We start from the raw sequence: 20,140 nt of genomic DNA, 5'->3' as shown, positions 1-20,140 counted from the left end.
TTGCAATTAACAGGGAAAAGTTCGGGTTCTTCATGTGGGTATGGAATAACCGTTAATGTGCCGTCTGTACCATATGTACAGCATGCAGCGCTCCATGTTGTTATACTCTATATAGGTTAAACATACTGTGGTCTACTTTATTTATTTAATCTCACAGTACAAAGACAACATGTAAAACACTGAAAAGGAAAAGGTTTCCCTTTTTTTAACGCAAATTTAAAGTTGGGACAAGTTATCTCACATATTTATGCAACTTGCAAGCAACGCATTAGAAACTGAGGAGCCCATCACTGTAGTTTAGAAATCAACATGTTTCCCATTACAGCTGCAGGATTTCAGCTCTTCTTTTTTCTGAATCATAACACTGCAGATGTCTTTAGTGGGCCAATCATCATCTACCACCCAAATTTATTTACTACAGAGCTATCCACAAAGTACGAGGCCACCTCCACATGTTCAGGCATGGAAACCTGATGCCATGAAGCTCCCAGCACACAGTTTGTATGCTGATGTTAATGCCTGAAGGCGTTTTAGAACTCTTTGCCAGCCGAGCGTTGGCCATTTAAATGCACTAACACACCTCAGCACTCTGTGTCACTGACCTGACTTGTTGCAGTAGTGCTATCATATCACAGTACCATGCTGAAACTCAGTGAGTTCTTCTCAATGACCTGTTCATTCAGACATTTTTTAATTATGAAAGATCTTTCAAATCAATATTACATAAGCTAATAATAAATGAACTCCATGCTGACAAAAGAACCAGCTCGTTTTCTGCTGAAATATTTAAATGTTATTAGATAACAATGGAGTACTTTCATAAGAAGCTTACATGCAGACGTAATCAAGTATAACTGGGCAGTGACTGGTTGCACTCTGTGGGGCACCAAGTACAGTATGACTCATTCTGAATCCAGTTTGCAGCAGCATCATGACGCAAAAGGCAACCTGTCTCCGGCTCATGGCTCAAACTACAGTATGTACCTTGTGACTGCTTCGGAGCCGAAATTGTCTCTGATTTGTAATAAATCTAAAATCTCTACGACCAATGGATGTCCACGGTGACTTTTGATCCTCAACATCTGAGTGGAGCCTGTATACACAGGAGCGGTTTGAGATGATTTAGCCAAAGGACAGATGAAAATCCTCTTTCCTTTATGTATCAGTGCAGTTTAAGGATTCGGCTGGCTTTAGAGGTTCGGGGGTCGGCACCCAGCAAACGTACGGTCACAAGCTGTAATGTATCTGCATCATGAATCTTTGAAGGCTGTTTCCTCCAGATCTGAACGGTAAATAGAAACTGAGATACGATAGCCTCCATGGATCTCAAAATACAATATAAAATATATTCCAACTTTGTTTTACTGATTTCAACGATAACGTTAGCAACAAAGTTAGCAACAGCAAAGTCAATCTTGATTTCAGAACAGTTGTATGTCCATTGTACCCCCCATCCTGAATTCTCCCCCTACCAGGTCCACACTAGACAAGACAGCCCAGAGAGCCAGTCTCTGCCCACACACACAAAAAAAACATCTCAAGACTTATACACATAACAAGCATAACCCAAACAAACAACAACAAAAAAGGGACCAAACAAAACAAAAGGATAAACAAATAAATAAAGTAAAAATGAGATTAAAAAAAAAATCCAAACTTTATAATGTAGCTTCGCTCAGTTCACTTCAGACTCAGGAAGTAAAGTGATGGTGTCCACTAGTAAGAGAAATGATTTCCAGATTTTGTTAAATTTCCTATTTCTTTATTCTTTTAGAGAGAATCGAAGTTTTTCCAACTTTAAGTTAAAGAGTACATCTCTCACCCAATAATCATGAGTTGGGGGGTGGGGAAGCTTCCACTTCAACAGAATAAGCCTCCGAGCTAGTAAAGTGGTAAAGGCTAGGGCCTGTTTGAGGTGGCCAGATCAAGTCGGGAGGAATGCCAAAAATTGCGGAGAGCGGGTTAGGAGGGACAGTCTGGCCATGTGCTTGGCTAAGTGTGTTGAATATATTCCTCCAAAATGCACTCAGTTTCGAACAAGACCAAAACATGTGGAAATGGTTGGCAGGTGATAGTCTGCATCTGCTACAGGCATCACTAATGGTTGGATAGATTTTAGATAATTTTGCGTTTGTATAATGTACTTTATAGACCACCTTGCACTGAATCAAAGCATGACGGGCACAAATTGAGGACGAGTGAATCAGTTTCAAAGCAGAATCCCACTGCTGTTCTGGCAGGGTTGTCTGTAGCTCTTCCATCTCAGCTTAGTATGAGAAATGGATTTGGGGACCAACGTATCTAGTATTTTATACAAGGCTGATATCAGTCTGTTTTGATGAGGGTTCGTCTGCAGGATGATATCCAGATTTGTTTCTGGAGGCCGATTGGGAAAGTGAGGGAACTACGTTTTTACAAAATCTCTAGTCTGAAGATAACGAAAAAAATTGATATTAGGCAGGTCATATTTAGACGATAGGTCAGCAAAAGATAGAAAGGTGTCCTGACTGTACAAGTCCTTAACAGTCCTAAGACCTTTATCTTTCCAACTGCCAAAGGCCGCATCAATGTTTGAAGGTGCAAAATTACAATTTTTTTAATAAAGGTGTTAGCAAAGGTCCAAGTAGCCCGAAGTATTTTCTGAACTGTCGCCAATTATTCGATTATCCCCAACAAGGGTTGGAGAGAAAGGGAGTGGTGAGCTGAGTATTGATGATAATACTAGATGCAGTTTCCATTTGTACCCAGGCTGGTACAGGGGGGTCGTTGCGAACCCAATGCAAAAGTTTGTGTATGTTAGCTGCCCAATAGTAGTGTCTAAAATTGGGCAGACCAAGACCACCGTCAGCTTTAGAGGACTGAAGAATAGACTTGCGAATTCTAGCTTGTTTCCCTCCCCATATGAAATGTGACAGAGTCTTTTCTAACTTGTCGAAGAATGCTTTAGTAAGAAGAACTGGGACATGTTGAAAAAGATACAAGAATTTGGGGAGGACATTCATCTTTATCAGGTTAACTCTCCCTGCCACTGACAATGGTAGTGAAGTCCAACGGTCACAACCTTTCCCAACATTGTCTAGTAGGGACAGAAAATTCTCCCTCATCATTTTAGGTATAGAAGAGGAAATAAAACCCCCCAGATATCTAAATCCAGTTTCTGTCCACTTAAAGGGCACTATTGAGTGGGGAAGAGCTCTGGCCAGGGAGTTGAGGGGTTGCAACTCGGTTTTTTGATAATTGAGCTTATATCCTGACAGTGTACCATATTGGTCCAGTATGTTAAAAAGCACCGGAAATGAGTTTAGAGGGTCAGAAATGTACAGGAGCAAGTCGTCTGCATAAAGGGAGAGTTTGTGGGTTACACCGAACCTCGTAATGCCTTTAAATCTATCCTCTGAACGCAGCCATATTGCAAGAGGCTCGATAGCAATGGCGAATAGGAAGGGTGAGAGAGAGCACCCTTGCCTAGTGCCCCTCTCAAGTGGAAAAGGGGAAGACAAGTTGTTGTTAGTACGAATACAGGTGAATGGCGAAGAATATAGTAGCTTAACCCAGAGAATAAAGTCAACCCTAAGTCAAACCTATCCATCACCTCATAGAGGAAGCGCCGCTCGACGCGGTCGAAGGCTTTCTCCGGGTCAAGAGATACCACAACCTCTGGAATTGAGTTGCATGATGTGTGGATAATATTCAAGAGGCGTCTTGAATTGTCATATGAGTGCCTGCCGGCCATGAACCCATCTGATCAGTGGCGATAATTTGTGGCACAACACGTTGTAGCCTAAGTGCGAGAATTTTAGATAGTATTTTAAAATCAATATTTAAAAGAGAAATTGGTCTGTAACTACTGCACAACAGAGGATCCTTGTCTTTTTTCAAGAGTAAACAAATAGTAGCTTCGGACAAAGTCTTGGGTAATTGACATTTTGAAAAGGCTTCATTATATACATATCTTTCAACAACGGTGCCATAAGATCAGAAATGGCTTTATAGTATTCTGCAGAGTAACCGTTGGGCCCGGCGATTTACCTGTGTTTAAGGATTTAATGGCTTCTTGTACCTCTACTACAGTAATCGGTAGGGCTGCTCAATTAATCGAATTTTAATCACGATTACGATCTGGGCTTTCAACGATCATTAAAAATGACTGAGCCGATTATTAGCCCCTCCCTCATTTATCCGCGACACCTTAAAGGCCGGTCCGTGAAAATATTGTCGGGCATAAACCGGTCCGTGGCGCAAAAAAGGTTGGAGACCGCTGATTAAGAGGACCCGAGGGAAGCTCGGAAAGCTAAGCAGAAGTTATTTGGAGAGTGACTGCCGTTGGTTGAAAAGAGAGTTTAAAAAAAAAACTTCAGTGGTGTTGCACACTATTTTATATTATTTTTTAAAGTCATTGTTAACCCTTTAAAGCCGGTCAGAGCAGCACGCTCCGTTTTGCGTAACTATTTTTAAATCCCTGTAGAACCTGAACCGTGTAAGCTAGCGCAATAATTTGTTTTGCATATGAAACCGGAGGAGTTGTACTTACATCTGATGCCATCAGCTTGTCCTCGGTCACGGTTTCCTTCCACATATAGCTTTGCAAAAATTGCATAAAAAGCGCTTGCAGGAACAAAAACATAATATTCCAGAAACACGCTTTGCCGTTCCTATCAGCTGTTCGTAACACTTCCCACAGTGAAATGATGCACCTGCTGTTTTCTTTGCAAATTTGCATCATAGGATTGTTTTTTGTTTTTCCTGCAGTATATAAAAATTGCTGTATCTCCAAAATAAAACTATGAAGACACTCAAAATAAATTTCCTGTGGTGGGAAACTATTTTTTGCAACTTTATTGTATTTAAAGTTTTGAGGGATAAGCCTCTTAAATTTCTCCAAGTAGAAATATATGTAAACAAAACAAAAGCGATTTTCAATTTTTTTTGTAGTTTATTGCACTTTTTTGCAATTTATGTAATTACTATGGACTTAATGCATACATATTATTAAAATATGGGCTATAACAGTTGTATTGATGTATAGCAACTTGAAATGCTCCTACAAATGGCACTACAGCATGTAAAAAAAATAATATAAGCTCTGGTGGACTTGGTTCTATAGTAGGTCTTAAAGGGTTAAATAAATATCGTCAAATAATCGTGATCTCAATTTCAGTGAAAATAATCGTGATTATCATTTTTGCCATAATCGAGCAGCCCTAGTAATCGGTCCCCCTAACCCCTTCGTCAGATCTATTCTTGGAAAATGTATATTTTGGAGAGTTTCTTCTGATAGAGGTGGAGAGCTTGACGTGTACAGATTGGAATAGAAACGAACAAATACTTCATCAATTCCCTCTGGGTCCGATATTATGTCACCAGCGGCAGACTTGACCTTTGGAATTCGTTTGGAGGTTGCTTCGGCACGGGCTTGATAGGCCAGAAGTTTCCCTGCCTTATCACCGGATTCAAAAAAGCGTTGCTTTGTCTTAATTAATTGAACCATAGCTGTTGCGGTGGTGGTTATACAATATAAAATATAAATAAATATATTAAAATCATGTCACAAAGTTACTGATGACTCCATTTTTGCTTTAATGACATTTTTACCACCTGAGCGTTCAGCCTTCATTCATGCGCCTCAGCTGTTTTACGGTTTCATTAAATATACAGGAGGTCTTCACGTATTTCTTCCATGAATGTTAATCTCACGACATTAAGCCTAAACGTCTCTACTGCTGTCAGCTGAAACACGGCTGATGTCACTGAACAGGATGTAGAGTCGAGTTGCACATGCAGGACACGTCACGAACAGCTTCCCATGCATGCATGCGTGATGTGTTTTCTCGGAGTCTGTGCATGCAACATGACAAAAAAACCCAATTCCTTCATAAGTATTCTAGAGATGAACCGGCCCGGCCGTCATGCACTGCATGCTTGTTCTGCAGTGTTTTCCAGAGGAGCTCACAGCTCGGTCCGACACAGGATGTAGAACGGAGAGAAAAACGCAGCACAGAGCTGCACCGTGCTCCGTGCACTAGCCAAATCTCTTGATAAGTTTATACACTACAATCAAGCCGCAGGCCATGACGCCTGGTTGGGATTACCAAGGGATTACAATATATTCACCCCACTGGGATTCCATCACATGGTGGATCAGATCTCTGTGACAGGGGCCCAGTGTGCAGCACTCCCCGAGGGCCACAAACACTGCTGTGAAAGATTTGACAACGAGCCTAACTCTGTCTGACAGCTCAACACAAACCGCTGTCTGCTTACAATGTGAATGTTAAACTAACATTACAGGGTTTGACATCGCAGAGTCCCAACTATGGCATTTCTCCTGCATTACCTTCCAGAGGGCAGAAAGCACAACAATTGGAAGTAATTAAGATAGTACGGCTGAGAGTTAGTGCTTGCATTGCAGTCCATTAGAGAGGCAGTGTTGCACAAGGAGCAAGGATTTTATCACCAGAGGATTAAAGGCATTTGTGAATAAAGTTTTTTTCCTTTTGATATGTTGAAACGTATGCTAATGAACATTATTCTGACACTGTGGATGCCACATGATCGTCAAAACTATGCATGCAGATCTGCAGCAGATTAAGCCTGAATGCCTTGGGCTGCTAAAAAAGAAATTAAGTAATAGCATCAAAAGTAATGTCACGAGAGAAAAATTATAAATCCTCTTGTTCTCCATTTGTTGCATTAAACGCTGGACACCATCTGCTGGGTTGTACCGCAGAATCCAACAGCAGCAGGGTGGCAGCTGCCATCCTAAGACGCAACAGCCTGGCCACAGCCTCGTGCTGCACGCTGACAAACACTAAAAATACTGCTCTGGGCTCCGTTAATGGGCTCTTACACGTCTGATTACAGCGAGCGGGCCGGCACGCTGAGCCGAGATGAAGCCAGAAGGTCATTTATATTTATCAAAACGTAAAAACAAACACAATAAAAAGATCTTCCTATCTAACATGTCGATCTCTTCTATCCCCCCCACCAGGCAGTAGGTGACTGAGATGGGCGTTCGTCTAGGCTGCTGGAGCGACTCCCCGTGGTGGCCGCCGCTGCTGCTGCTGCTATTCTGCGCCATCCCTGGCTGTTCCGGCCGGCCGTTCGGGATCCCCACGCCCTCTGTGAATGTGGCGGTGGTGTTCAGCGGCGCGGCCTACCAGACGGAGATCAAGGGGCGTTTGAGTCGGGAAAACTTCATGGATCTTCCCTTGGAGGTGAACCCTATCACTGTACTGGTCAACAACACTAACCCTCGGGCGCTGCTAACCCGCATCTGCGACACTCTCTCAACCAACCGTGTCCATGGCGTGGTGTTCGAGGACAACGTGGGCTCAGAGGCCGTGGCGCAGATCTTGGACTTCATTTCCACTCAGACGGCCGTGCCAATCGTGGGCATCAGTGGAGGCTCTGCTGTCGTCCTGCCACACAAGGTCAGCTCGTCATCAATTACTACACCTCACACACACAAAAGCCTTTGTTTTTATTCCACCGCCGCTGATCTTTCAGTTTTTCTTTTTATCCAGAATACACCAACACCACAGTACCAACCAGTGTTGGTCAAGTTACTTGAAAAAAGTAATCAGTAACTAATTACTGATTACTTCCCCAACAAAGTAATCCCGTTACTTTACTGATTACTTATTTTCAAAAGTAAATAATTACTTAGTTACTTTTTAAAAACACGATTTACAACCTGAAGAGGTGATAAAGTGATAGATCTTTCAGCCCAATTCTACTTTTTCTGCATAATCCATCATACAAAATGTAATCAAATGGAAAAGTCTCTTTTTAAAACTTGTTTTATTAGTTTTAATCTTTTAACTTTATGCATCAAGCAAAGATTTAATTATATGCAACATTCTCTGACTGGAAGAAATTAGTTTAACATTTAAACCTATTTTCTGCACATTCCAGCACATAAAATAAAATATTTTGTGTGTTTACACTCAGTCTTTCAAATAGATGCAAGTAAAACACAGCAGAAAATAAATAAAGTGAAAGACTCAGCGGCCCTGTTGCTCTATTTTCACCTGTAAAGCAGGAGTGGGGTAGGCGGAGGTTTACCCTGGTGCAGGTGTGCCGCGGTCAGTGGAAGGATCCGCGAGTTTCTCTGTGAGGTTCCCATTACGTCATAGCTACTCGGTGCTTGTTGGAAGTTTAGGGTTTTTTTCGCTGTAAAAAGAAGTTTTCTTCCCACGCACGATGGACGCTAATGTTTTTATCACTTTTTATGGAATCAAACTCAAAGTAAGGTCAGTACTTCCACGCTTTAAACGCTGCACGCTCATACTCTCTCTGCACTCGATATATGATCCACTGTTGATCTGCACACAGCTGTTGTCACGAACGGCGCACTCGCTTCCGTCACTGTCGTGAGACATTCTCGCAAAAAATCACGGTTTTAGTAACGCAGTAACGCAGCGTTCCTACGGGAAAGTAAAGGTAATCTAATTACCATTTTTGCAACAGTAATCCTTTCTTTACTCGTTACTTGAAAAAAGTAATCAGATTACACCATCTCTGGTACCAACTATAATAATATTTCATTAAACAAAGGAGATAGGTGCTCTATGAAATCAATTGTTGGGGTCAATCTCATTCCTGGACAAAGTTTCTGTTTTTCCTTTTGGTCTGTCAGGTATTAAGAACTCCTTACTCTTATTGAAGTTAGATAACAGCTTCATTCAGTATTTAGACATTTACTTAATCACTTGAGTCTGCAGCGTGACTCGTGGTAATTATAGTCCTCGTAGCAAAAAGAGAAATCATTTCAATCACAATTCTGCTTAAGGTGCTGATTCATTTTCTTGAGAGCAGTTAAATAATGACAAAGATGCCATTAGGAAAAAAAACAGGAATCCGAGTGCTAATTACATCAGCTTAATGAACACTGAAGGACGTATAATACGTCACTTTAAAGGGTTGGTGCATTTCTTCACTGTACTGTGGTGTCAGTGTGTTTTTATCTTGTAGTTAATATTAGCTCCCTGATTAACTTTCCAGATGTGAGCCATCCTTCCTCAATGCAAGACGCTGAATTTTGGTACCCAAGTGTATCATGAGGTACTGGCTCCAAGTCAAATGGGTGAAGGAAACAGTTTATATAAGACTAACAACATCTGGCACCAGCATGCTGATAATCTATTGCAAGAGGAAGTGATATGATTTATTGTTATGTCAACATTAGGGCTGCCACAAACGATTATTTTGATAGTCGACTAATCAGATCATCATCCATTGGACGTACAGCGTACAGCTTATTGCACCAGCAGCATCTGGTCTTATATAACTATCATTAGCTTACAGCTTGAAGTGTTTGTGCTAACTAAAAATAAAGACAAGATGGTAGTTTATTAATTTTTAATGAAATTTGCAACTCCTTGCTTTCTAAAATATAACAGGACACCGGAGTATATTCTCCAGCGTCTCACACTTCTGATAATCAGCTGTCTGCTTGACAGTTTTAGCTGTGCAAAAACTATAACTTTAATCTCAGCCAAACCGATTTACTCAGGAACAAATAAAATACTAAAGAAAGCCAAACTAACATTTTTAAGTTATCTAAGTGACTTATATATATTTAACCTGACTAGCGAAAGACGGCGGTGGGTTTGAAAACGATTTGCCGGGAGTCCGGTGTTCTCACGGCTCTAGTTAGCCTAGCCCCCGCCTAGCTAACGAGCTAGTGGGTAACAGACGTCTCCGAAAACGTCGGAGCGCTTTTGAAAATATGTGGTGTCTTGATAAACTGAGCAGATATTTGAGGTTTACACAGCTACATTCAAGCCTGAAAATATGTTAAACGTTTATTTTGTGACCCAGAAAGAATAATAAGAGTAAAGTTAAAACTAAGTAGCTGCCGCCATTGTTGACAACTGCGCTATGAATTCTGGGACACAGCTTCTTCTTCTTCGGGGTTTAACGGCAGCTGGCATCCTTGTACATGCAGTGCTGCCATCTTCTGTTTCAGTCCGTTATTACACTCTTAAATCCTGCTACTCATTCCTGCGTCCTTTGTGATCTTACAAAGCTTCAAACGACGCGTCGACTATTAAATTAGTCGTCGACGATTTTAATAGTCGACATAATCGTGACTAGTCGACTAATCGTGGCAGCCCTAGTCAACATTTAGTGCAACTTCTAATTTTATTAATAAGAAAAACTAGAGTTCCAACTCTTTTGAACATTTTTGTGCAGATGTTGTATGTCGAGGTTGTGTTACATGATGTTAGTGCCACATGCTGCTACACTGAGGTGAGGTCAAGTACAGGAGACAAGTTTGTGGCTCAAACGAGCATTTAAACCACATCTGAGTTGAAGCTGGTTTAGCTGCAACGATCGATCTAAACAAGCACAAATACCAGCAACAGAGACTATAATCTTTTCTCTGGTGACATTTCTACAAGAAACACTTTGGCGGAGCTGGGATAGCATCACACGTCGACAGCCGCAGTCTGAAGCCCTGAAAAATGATTCTTTCACTTGATGACTCGCCTTGGTGGTGGTGCACATTATGCTTGGTTTCTTGAATGATGCATGCTGCACAGCTATTTATGTTTTTCCTCACACGTAACAACTTGGCTGGGCCATTGAGGCAAACACAGCCACACTGCAACTTTTGTTTTTACTAGCTAGTCCCAGACCTGCCGGCTCATGTTTGCACAGCATCAGGTTGACCGTGTCGCTGTTGTGGCCGTCCTCAACGCCATTTAGCTGCTTCCCAGATGTTCTCTCAACCCAATGGACTTTTAATACACTTTTTTATAATATATTAAACAAATGTTATATATTTGTGCCCGTACCACATAAAATACAATCAAAGTCTATGAGAAAAGGATTTAAAATGTCATTAAAGATTTATTTTAAACCACTATTTAAGTTCTAATTAAGTATTACCACACCAACGAGTTTGGTCAGCAGCTTTCGGGGAGTCGAAATTAGATCAGAAGCATTTATTATTTTTCAAAGCTAAAAAGATGTTTTGTTTGTTATTACTAGGATTAATGCAAGCATGCAAATGCTCTGCACCCCTATCAGCCTGCCTCACATTCACCTTTAGACTTTTCAAGACCTGTTTACTCCTTCAGATGAAATCTAAAACCAAACACACTGATGTGAGTGTAAAATCTAAGTTAAGGTACAATCAAAGTCTTAAAAGTGTTAAAATGTGTTTAATAATGTGAAAAGTATCATTGCTGCCCTAAAGCTATTTTAAGTATTAGCAATTTCTCAGTAAACTCAAATCTTCCCATTTCATTAGTCTGAAGAGTAAGCAGCTTTTAGGCCTTTTTCTTCATCATCATCTTCAAGGTTTCCATCAGCAAACTGCAGGCCTCCCACGCCTAAACTGACCCCCTACCAGGTCTCAGCACAGGGGATTTTGAGATGTGTTTTTAGCCATGAGCTACAATAATAAGCTAAAGCTACTTTTACAGTTAAAAAGAATTGGTCTCTTTATTTACAAATGATGGTGATCCTTTGCAACGATCAGATCAGTGGAAAAATGCTAATACGAAAGATGCACAAGAGGTTTTAACCATCACAGCATCTAACAGCACGAGCCTGAGGCAGTAATCTCACGGCACTGAATTCATCTTTTCACCTACAGCATCAGTGAACTCTTTCAGTGCTTTGGATAAGAATATGGTTCTTCATTCAAAGCCCCAGATTGGCCTTTTCCATTTGACTCTTGAGGCTTTCCATAAGCAAGGAGACACTAACAAGACTCCAGTAATTTGCATCATTCACACGGGCCTGTAGACAGCTCCCCTGTCAACAACATCCATTTCAGAAAACATGCGGCGTGATCTCGCCCTCCGCATGGCGTCGAGGGTAATAAAAGAGATGTCATGCAGCAGTTAATGCCTCCTGCTGCTCATTTACACTTTAACCATTCAAACCTGAGGACAGAAACAGCGAATCAATCACAGTAAATTACAGAATAAACACATGTAATAAGAAATAAGCTCTTTGACAAAGGCTAGTGTGAAAATGAATGATTGCTTTACATCAGCAATTAGTTGGGACCATTAATTTATGACATTTAGTGAAGCCATTATACTTGCCTTTCAGAGCAGTGAGTGCATGCATTATTAATATGGATGGTCCCAGCTGGAAACCAACCGTAATCTACCCACTGAGGCACCGGGTCTCTGAGTGACATGCACACATGCCTGCCCTGCATGATTTGCTATTTGCAGGCAAATAGTTTCCCGCAGCCTTGGGTCCACTTGTACTTAATCCATACCACAAATACCAAAGATTTTGGTTATTACTAAACATTTCAAAAGCATAAAAAACATGGAGCATGCTTAGACTTTCTCAAACTTCACCTGCTTCCAAGTAGAAGAACACGCGACCTTCAAACTGACCCCAATAACGGTTATGAAACAAAAAATGTTGCTGCTTCAACGCATTCAAATTTCAGGTCGGCCAGTTTGTTTGTGTGAACATTTTAAGAAGCTAATAACTTGTAGAAAATTAAACCAAACCCACAAATGAAAAATGTGCTTATTGTAGAAACGAGTAATCACAAAATCCTTCTTTACTCTATATACACGTCTGTCCACTCGTATCCATCTTTGCACTGCTTCCAGGCAGATATCTGGGCAGCGTGTTGAATCTCTATCAAATAAAATCCGTAACTTTTGCAGTCGTCACTGAGACAAAAGAAAAACTACATCCATGTAATCAGTTAATTTGATTTTATAAAATTGATACATTTTTTCCCAAAATAAGGTTAAAATTAATTTCAGTCAAAAGTTGTAATTCTACTCTGCATACACACATTACAGCTGACCGCTATCTCAGCTCATCCCAGCAGAGAACTGAGCAAGTTCACGTTATAGATTCACCGAAGAAAAATCTTTATAACCATATAATGACAGAATAATGAATAGATACGCCCATAAAGCAAACAGGTGAAAAGGGGGGACTGGACCTACTGGGTAGAGGTTCCAGGGAAGACCCACAACACGCTGGAGAGGTTATATCTCTCAGCTGGGCTGGGAATGCCTCGGTGTTCCCACAGATGAGCTGGAGGAGGTGCCTGGGGAGAGGGAGGTCTGGGTTTTTCAGCCTGAACCTGTGACCTGGGCTGTGATAAGTGGCAAACAGATTGATACTCAATTGTGCATCAATTTATAAATGACTGGCTCATGTGTTGATAATCTCTCTGGTGGCAAGGACAAGGAAAACGTAACAGACAACAGATAAATGTAGTCATAAAAAGAATCATGTGAATGTGGCATTTTATCCCGCTCTAAAGTGAACCTCTCAGTCCGCACTGCCACGTCTCTTTAAATTAAAACTAATGCATGCCTCAGAGGTTAGAGATGTGGGGTAGCTGTAGCTCAGTTGATAGGAAACATTAAATCTGTCCCTGCTGACCATTTCTCAAAATATCCTCAGGCAAGGCAGTGCACCCTAAATCGTCTAAATATTCTCAAGGGATAAAAGTTAACGGCTCTGAACATTAAAATCCTCCAAAAGAAGTCGAAGTAAATGATTAATAAAATAATAACATGCAAAAATGTGGAGAACTTTATAATCTAGGGGAAAAGAGTCAGACAACATTATAAATAAAGGTTTTACAGATAAAAGCAAAGCTGGAAGTTCAAAAAAACAACAAAAACTTTTAGAGCGACTGATATAAAATATGTCATAAAGATTATAAATTACCTGAAGGAAGAAGAAGATGATCTGTAATTGTCTGTCAGACTGTTATAGACCAAATAAAACACCAAAAAGCACTGTTTTTAGACAGCAAAAGTGCCATAATTTATGCTTTATTCAGTAGCATTTTAATATTTGATCGCTGAAAAGGTAAAAATGTGCAAACAGTAATGAACGAGCTGCACAGAGATTATTTTGATCTAACCTTCTTTGAGTTTCCCCTTAATCAGGAATGCCATTCACCAATTGATTTATGGGGTGCTGTCAAGGGTAGTCAACAAGGCAATGGAGCTCATTCATTTTTCATACATATCACTGAAAGCACAGAGTTTGAGCCCTATGAAAGCGACAGCATGAAATTAGGTGATAAACCGATTGCTATCCTCAGGACATTTCTGTTTGTCGATTGGCAACATCAGAGCTGACGTGCCATTATACGCCTCATTTTCTATTCCTATCACAAACAGCCATTAAAAAACTAATGCTGGGCCGAAGACTCAATTAAGAATATTGCTTTTTCGTGTAATTATAGTATTGGAACTCATTCAGCTAGCAGTCACGTCAGGATCAGATGACCAAGGGAAGCTTTAGATCAATCAGTTCCCAGGAGCCTCCTCAGTGTCTAAACACTGGATAAAATCAATATCAATAATCACGGCTGACACAAATCACCGACAGGTTTGGGAAGCCCGAAGAACACGCACCTGGTAAAGCTGGTCAAACAAGGAACAAATGCATCAACTTTCAAGAGGTACAAGAACCATCAGACTCCAAAGAAAGAAAACAGAGGACAAGATTAGCAGGTCTACTTGCTTTTATTTAATTTGATACACTAGAGACTTGAAATAAACTATTCCAACATCAAAGTGCCACAATTACACAAACTCACAACCGCTTGAGTCAGCTGTAGACAAACACCTGTTGTGTTTCGGAAGAGTTACTGTGTTTGGCAGTGGAGGCGGCGGAGTTTCCAAACTCGAGGGGTAGACTTGAACTGATACGGATTCTTTCTGTGTTTGTGGCGTTACTCTCTGTGCTGGTTGAGCTGCATGCTTCATGCCTGCTGCCGTCTGCTGCAGCTACAACGCTGAATGTGGATCACAACCTTTTATTCGTTCAACCAGTGACAACAAAAGTCGCTTATCATTGTTAGAAAAGATCCTTAAACTGCCACAGACACAGAGTCATCATATCCAGAAAAACAACATAGTCTAGCCAAATGACTCTAGTTGGAAATGAATAATAGTTCTTGGTGCAGTTTTTATTTTAGTGACGTTGTCATAAAACGGTAAGAGAAGTATTTTGGGGGGTTTAATCTGTAAGTGAGGGCAGGAAGGATTGATCCACCATCTTCAGTAACGTGGATTCTGTATAGTCTGCTGTGATGAAGAGAGCTGAACGTAAAGCTGAACGTGAAGCTGGTCGTTCTACATTTGTGGATAGTGACTAGGGATGACTAGGGATGGGTATCGTTTAGGTTTTATCCGAGACCGGTGCCAAACCGGTACTTTTGAAACGGTGCCGGTGCTTAAACGGTGCTCAAACCGGTGCTTAAAGAATGGAGAACACAAAATTGGTCCAAAAACCTCTCATGTTCAGCTGTTTTTTGTAAAAAGATAACAATGTTAGCCTTTTCTGCAGCTATGGGGCATATATGGTATCACTCTTGGCAGGAAGCAGTGCTTAAACAATGGAAAAAACACAAACTTTGTCCAAAAACCTCTCATGTTTAGCTGTTTCCCTCTTTTTCTTTGGTCATTTTAGCCTTTTTGGCCAGGGTGAAGGGAGTATCTGCCATCAAACAAGAAGACAGCCGCATGAAGCTATGATGGTGTTTGCTAGTTCACCTTACATGCATTAATGTAATAACGTGGTTAGCCTACTCAACGTAAATTACACACGAACAACATTAAGCTACTCACGCAGAGAAGAACGGCTGCTGCTGCATCATCATCCTCATCATTTCTGCTACACTCGCAGGGCTAGGGGCCAGGACTCTCCTCTACGGGTTTTTGGGGGATGTTGCTAACTCCGGGTCCGATAACTGGCACCACACCCGCAGTAGATGTGCTCGGTGTGAGGTCTCGCAGCAAGCTATCAAATACGGCGCATTTCTGGGCTTTTAAAAAAAACGCTATGCGTCGCCAGGTGTTTCATCGGATTCTTGGTGTTACCTCCTTTGACAGTATCACAGTATCAGCTTAAAGCACTTGTTGCTGCTGAGTTTGCATCTTTTGCTGTGAAGTACAGCCAGACTTTGACCGCTTCGCCTTGGACATTTTTAATCTGTAGCTCTGCTCTAAAAGAACGTACGTACCTGGCCCCGCCTACTATCCTCGGAAACGTAAAATGATTGGCTAGAATCTAAAGTGTATCACAGCTCAGGAAAAAAAAGCACCGAAATAAAGCACCGAAATGTGCGCTGCTTTTCGGTCTGGTTACTACCGTTTATGTCAGAACTGGTGCCATCATGGCACTGGATACCGGTACCCATCCCTAATAGTGACTAAAAAACAAGATGGCAGATACAAGTGTTAGAAGTCAGGTTCTTAATTTCGTCATCTACTCGAAGAGAGAGGCTGAGGAGCTGGGTAATTTGAGAGAGGCTGAGGGTGGAGCCACTACATCACCATCAAAAGAGCATCTGAAAGCATTCGGGCATCTGACCAAGATGCCCCCTGGACACCTCCTATGTGAGGAGACTTGATGTTTTTGATGGATGAACAGATGATGGATGTATGGATGGATTTAATTCAGTTTTATTTTTAATAATAATAGAGAGAAAACCCAAACATTCAAACGTCCCCCTTTGAACAAGCACTTGGCAACAGTGTGGCTACACATTCTCAACGTGTCTGATGTGATTTCGCTGAACAGGGGAGCATAAATTCAACTTTTCTCTCATTATCCATTTAGTTCAATATCCTGACCTAAAATCCAAAGTACTCTTTGAAGCATCCATTCTGTAGTGTGACAGATCACATCCTCCGAGCAAGACCGTCTGCACAAAGTGTACAAAATGTATGACAGAAAGGACCAAAAAACCCTGATTGTCTTTGCAAGAACAAGAGCCTGAGGCTTTTCTCAAAACTAGAGCACTTCTTTTTTTTCAGACTCTGCCGTGTCTACTTTTGGAACTCACTTGTGCCCACTTCTCAAGTCCTGCATGTCAAAACTCACAGAAATAAGAGGATAACCTGTCTAGACTGAAGCAGACAGACTCCTGAACGGTCACAGAAAGCAGCCAGCGGTAAAAAGGACAAGTGTTAGCAGAGTCAGTACATGTGTATATGCAGCGTCACGTTCAGCTATCGGCTCCAGTGAGATTCATTAGGTCGGGTCCAGAGAGGCCCGTGTGTATTTTTTTAAAAAGTATTTATCAGCTCAAATCCCTGATATTTATTAGTTTATTGATGATTTTCCAATTTTATGTTCACGTGCAACTATGGCTCATCTCAACCAGCTCATGACAACTAAGATTAAATTGATGACACTGCAAACCTACCTAATTATAATTTATAACATCAATCTGTCACATTAATCACTTTGGAAGTCTTTTTATCTAAAATATATAAACGCTCTGAACATGTGAACATGAGGACGTATGCTGCTAGGGCTGCTCAATTAATCGAATTTTAATTACGATTACGATCTGGGCTTTCGACGATCATTAAAAATGACTGAGCCGATTATTAGCCCCTCCCTCGTGCTTTACTCTCGCGCTGCTCCGTGTGGCAAATCGAGCGCACCTCTCTGCATTTTGAACACGTGTCACAACAATTAAGAGCAGCGGTCTCCAACCTTTTTTGCGCCACGGACCGGTTTATGCCCGACATTATTTTCACGGACCGGCCTTTAAGGTGTCGCGGATAAATACAACAAAATAAAACTAGTACCGGTACCGAAAAAAAGAAAATTTATTCATAACACTCGTGAAAAGACCCAGGAAAACATATTAAACGATAAAAACGATAACAGAATAACCCTGAAAACCATACATTTCACGAAGCCGGTTTAGTGCAAACTCTGAGTAAGTATACCCTGAGTTAACGAAAACTCTGGGTTTTCGGTTTCACAAAGCGAGTTTAGATTAATTCTGAGTGAGTTACTATGACGACACACTCCGTGAAGCTAACCTGCCCCCTAGCAGGTTTACTTCAACTAACCCTAACCTTCTCCGCCTCTTTGTCGGAAACCTGACTGTAGGAAGTGTCAGACATGGCGTGTCCCTTCCTTGAAGAGCCAGTAGATGTTGAAGCCCAAATTCTCCGCAGAGCTCTCCGCCGGGAGAGAGTGATCAGAGCGCGTTCGGACATTTTATCATTTCCTGATGATTTTCTGTGTGAACGTTACCGTTTTTCAGCACAATCTATAATTTATTTGAATAACATCCTCAGGCCTAATATTGCTCATGTGACACATCGCCGACATTCTCTCAGTTCTGTACATATTATTTGTATTGCACTTCGGTTTCTTGCAAACGGGAGCTTTCTGTATAATATTGGTGACGCTGAGCACGTTTCCAAGGCTACCGTCTGTCGGGCAGTCAGGAATGTTACAGTTGCACTGAAACGTCTCCTGTACTCGTTTGTGGTGTTCCCCGGTCATAGACCCACAAGATTTATCAAAGAGGGATGCCACAAAATTGCAGGTATCAGGATGAACAAAACTTAATTCATGATGTGGTGATACTTGAACTACTACTTAAATTTTACATTTATTCTCACGGTTCCCAGGCGTGATTGGCTGTACAGATGGCACTCACATTCCAATCATTGCTCCTTCAGTAAATGAAGGAGACTATGTGAACAGGAAGTCTTTCCACAGCATTAATGTACAGGTACATAGTTCCCTGTAGCATTTCAAACTAACAAATTATTTCATTATAGTAATGGATGCTAATTTGTGTTCTCTGCACTGTGAAGATCATATGTGATGCTGCCAACATTATCACAAATGTGGAAGCCAACTGCTCAGCCTCTGTGAGTGGTGGTGGTGGAGGACCCCCACCTGTTTTTCGGGCCTCCGCTTTTTTTCTGTTGGCTATAACGGGTCACATTTGAGCATACAGAGTAAGCAAATATGTACTTGTAATGTGCTCAGATAGTTTCAATAAGTGCTTACAGAGGGGAAATTAATGTAGCCTCTAACTGCAATTGATTTACATCGGACAAACAGACCAAACACTATGGCTCATAATACAATTACACCTTACCTGTTTGGACTATATTTTTATATTTCATTTTTACTTGCTGCCAGGAACGTTTGGGGCCTGTTGGGTTGCACCTGCGCTCACATCACATCACAAAATAAAATGTATAAATTAAAAAATAAAATAAAATATAATAAAATAACGTGTTAAATGGGTGGAAATCCCTAGATCAATGTTTAAATTAACACTCACGCATTGACTCTGTCGGCTATGTTTTGCCATGCATGCTCTCTTTCTTTTGCAGCTGAGCCTGTGTTACTTTTTTCCCGTGGAATTTGCATGTTATCGGCATATACTGCCATCAGAATTTCGGCCTCAAGCGCTGTAAAATACATTGACCGCGCCTTCTTTCCCTCCGTCTCCATGGTGACTCACTTAATCTGTGCTCCACTAATCAGGGCTTTATGTATCCTCGTGCGCGCGCTTAACTTGGGGTTAAAGCAACTCCGCGTTGATTGAACTACTTGTTATCAGCCTTTCTGAAACGGAATATTCCGAGTTGGACAGTTCGGGGTTACTCAACCCTGACTATCGTTTTTCACTCTGAGTTTTCTAAACCGGCTTCCTGAAATAGGGCCCTGAGCCTCAACTCTCGCGGCCCGGTACCAAACGACTCACGGACCGGTACCGGTCCGAGGCCCGAGGGTTGGGGACCGCTGATTAAGAGGACCCGAGGGAAGCTCGGAAAGCTGAGCAGAAGTTATTTGGAGAGGAGAGTGACTGCTGTTGGTTGAAAAGAGAGGTAAAAAAAACTTCAGTGGTGTGGAAACATTATGGGTTCAGTCAGACGTGGATCAAGTAGACACAGTGTGTAAACTTTGCAACAGTGTCGTAGCTGCACCACAGAGCAACACTGCAAAGTTCACTAAACATAGATGTTTACATTTTTCATTGATTTCTTATATTGCAAACATTTGCACTGTTATCAGTATTTGCACACTATTTTATATTATTTTTTGACAATCTTTAAAGTCATTATTCAACACATTGTTATTGTTAAATAAATATCGTCAAATAATGGAAATCTCAATTTCAGTGAAAATAATCGTGATTATCATTTTTGCCATAATCGAGCAGCCCTATATGCTGCATCACTAAATCATGAAACGGTAAAACTGTGTGACAGCTCGACTTCTCTCTAACTCTAACCCTCATTTACCATTCGCACCGACCGATCCTCTCCACGTCAAGAATAACTGATATTTAATGAAGTCCTGTGTCTGGTTTGTTTATGCGACTGACTCGCTTACTGAT

The 20,140-nt window shown here is 41.2% G+C and overlaps 2 protein-coding genes across 8 annotated transcripts in view; one reads left to right on the top strand and one right to left on the bottom strand.

Moving 5' to 3' along the window:
- LOC309704605 (uncharacterized protein) overlaps positions 1 to 20,140 on the bottom strand; it is a gene marked incomplete at its 3' end in the record, with an annotated part of 144,331 nt that overhangs the window by 79,001 nt on the left and 45,190 nt on the right. The window lies entirely within an intron of this gene.
- grin2ca (glutamate receptor, ionotropic, N-methyl D-aspartate 2Ca) overlaps positions 1 to 20,140 on the top strand; it is a 77,772-nt gene that overhangs the window by 15,758 nt on the left and 41,874 nt on the right. Inside the window, exon 3 of the mRNA XM_082529840.1 lies at positions 6,989 to 7,430. Coding sequence (XP_082385966.1) covers positions 7,005 to 7,430 — 426 coding nt within the window. The 5' untranslated portion in view covers positions 6,989 to 7,004. The remainder of the gene's footprint in view (positions 1 to 6,988; positions 7,431 to 20,140) is intronic.

The sequence above is a fragment of the Aulonocara stuartgranti genome (genome assembly GCF_965226115.1).
Source record: "Aulonocara stuartgranti genome assembly, chromosome: 4".
In the NCBI taxonomy this organism is placed as follows: domain Eukaryota; kingdom Metazoa; phylum Chordata; class Actinopteri; order Cichliformes; family Cichlidae; genus Aulonocara; species Aulonocara stuartgranti.
The sequence above is the reverse complement of the archived record's forward strand: the minus strand, read 5'-3'. Positions and strand labels throughout refer to the sequence as shown.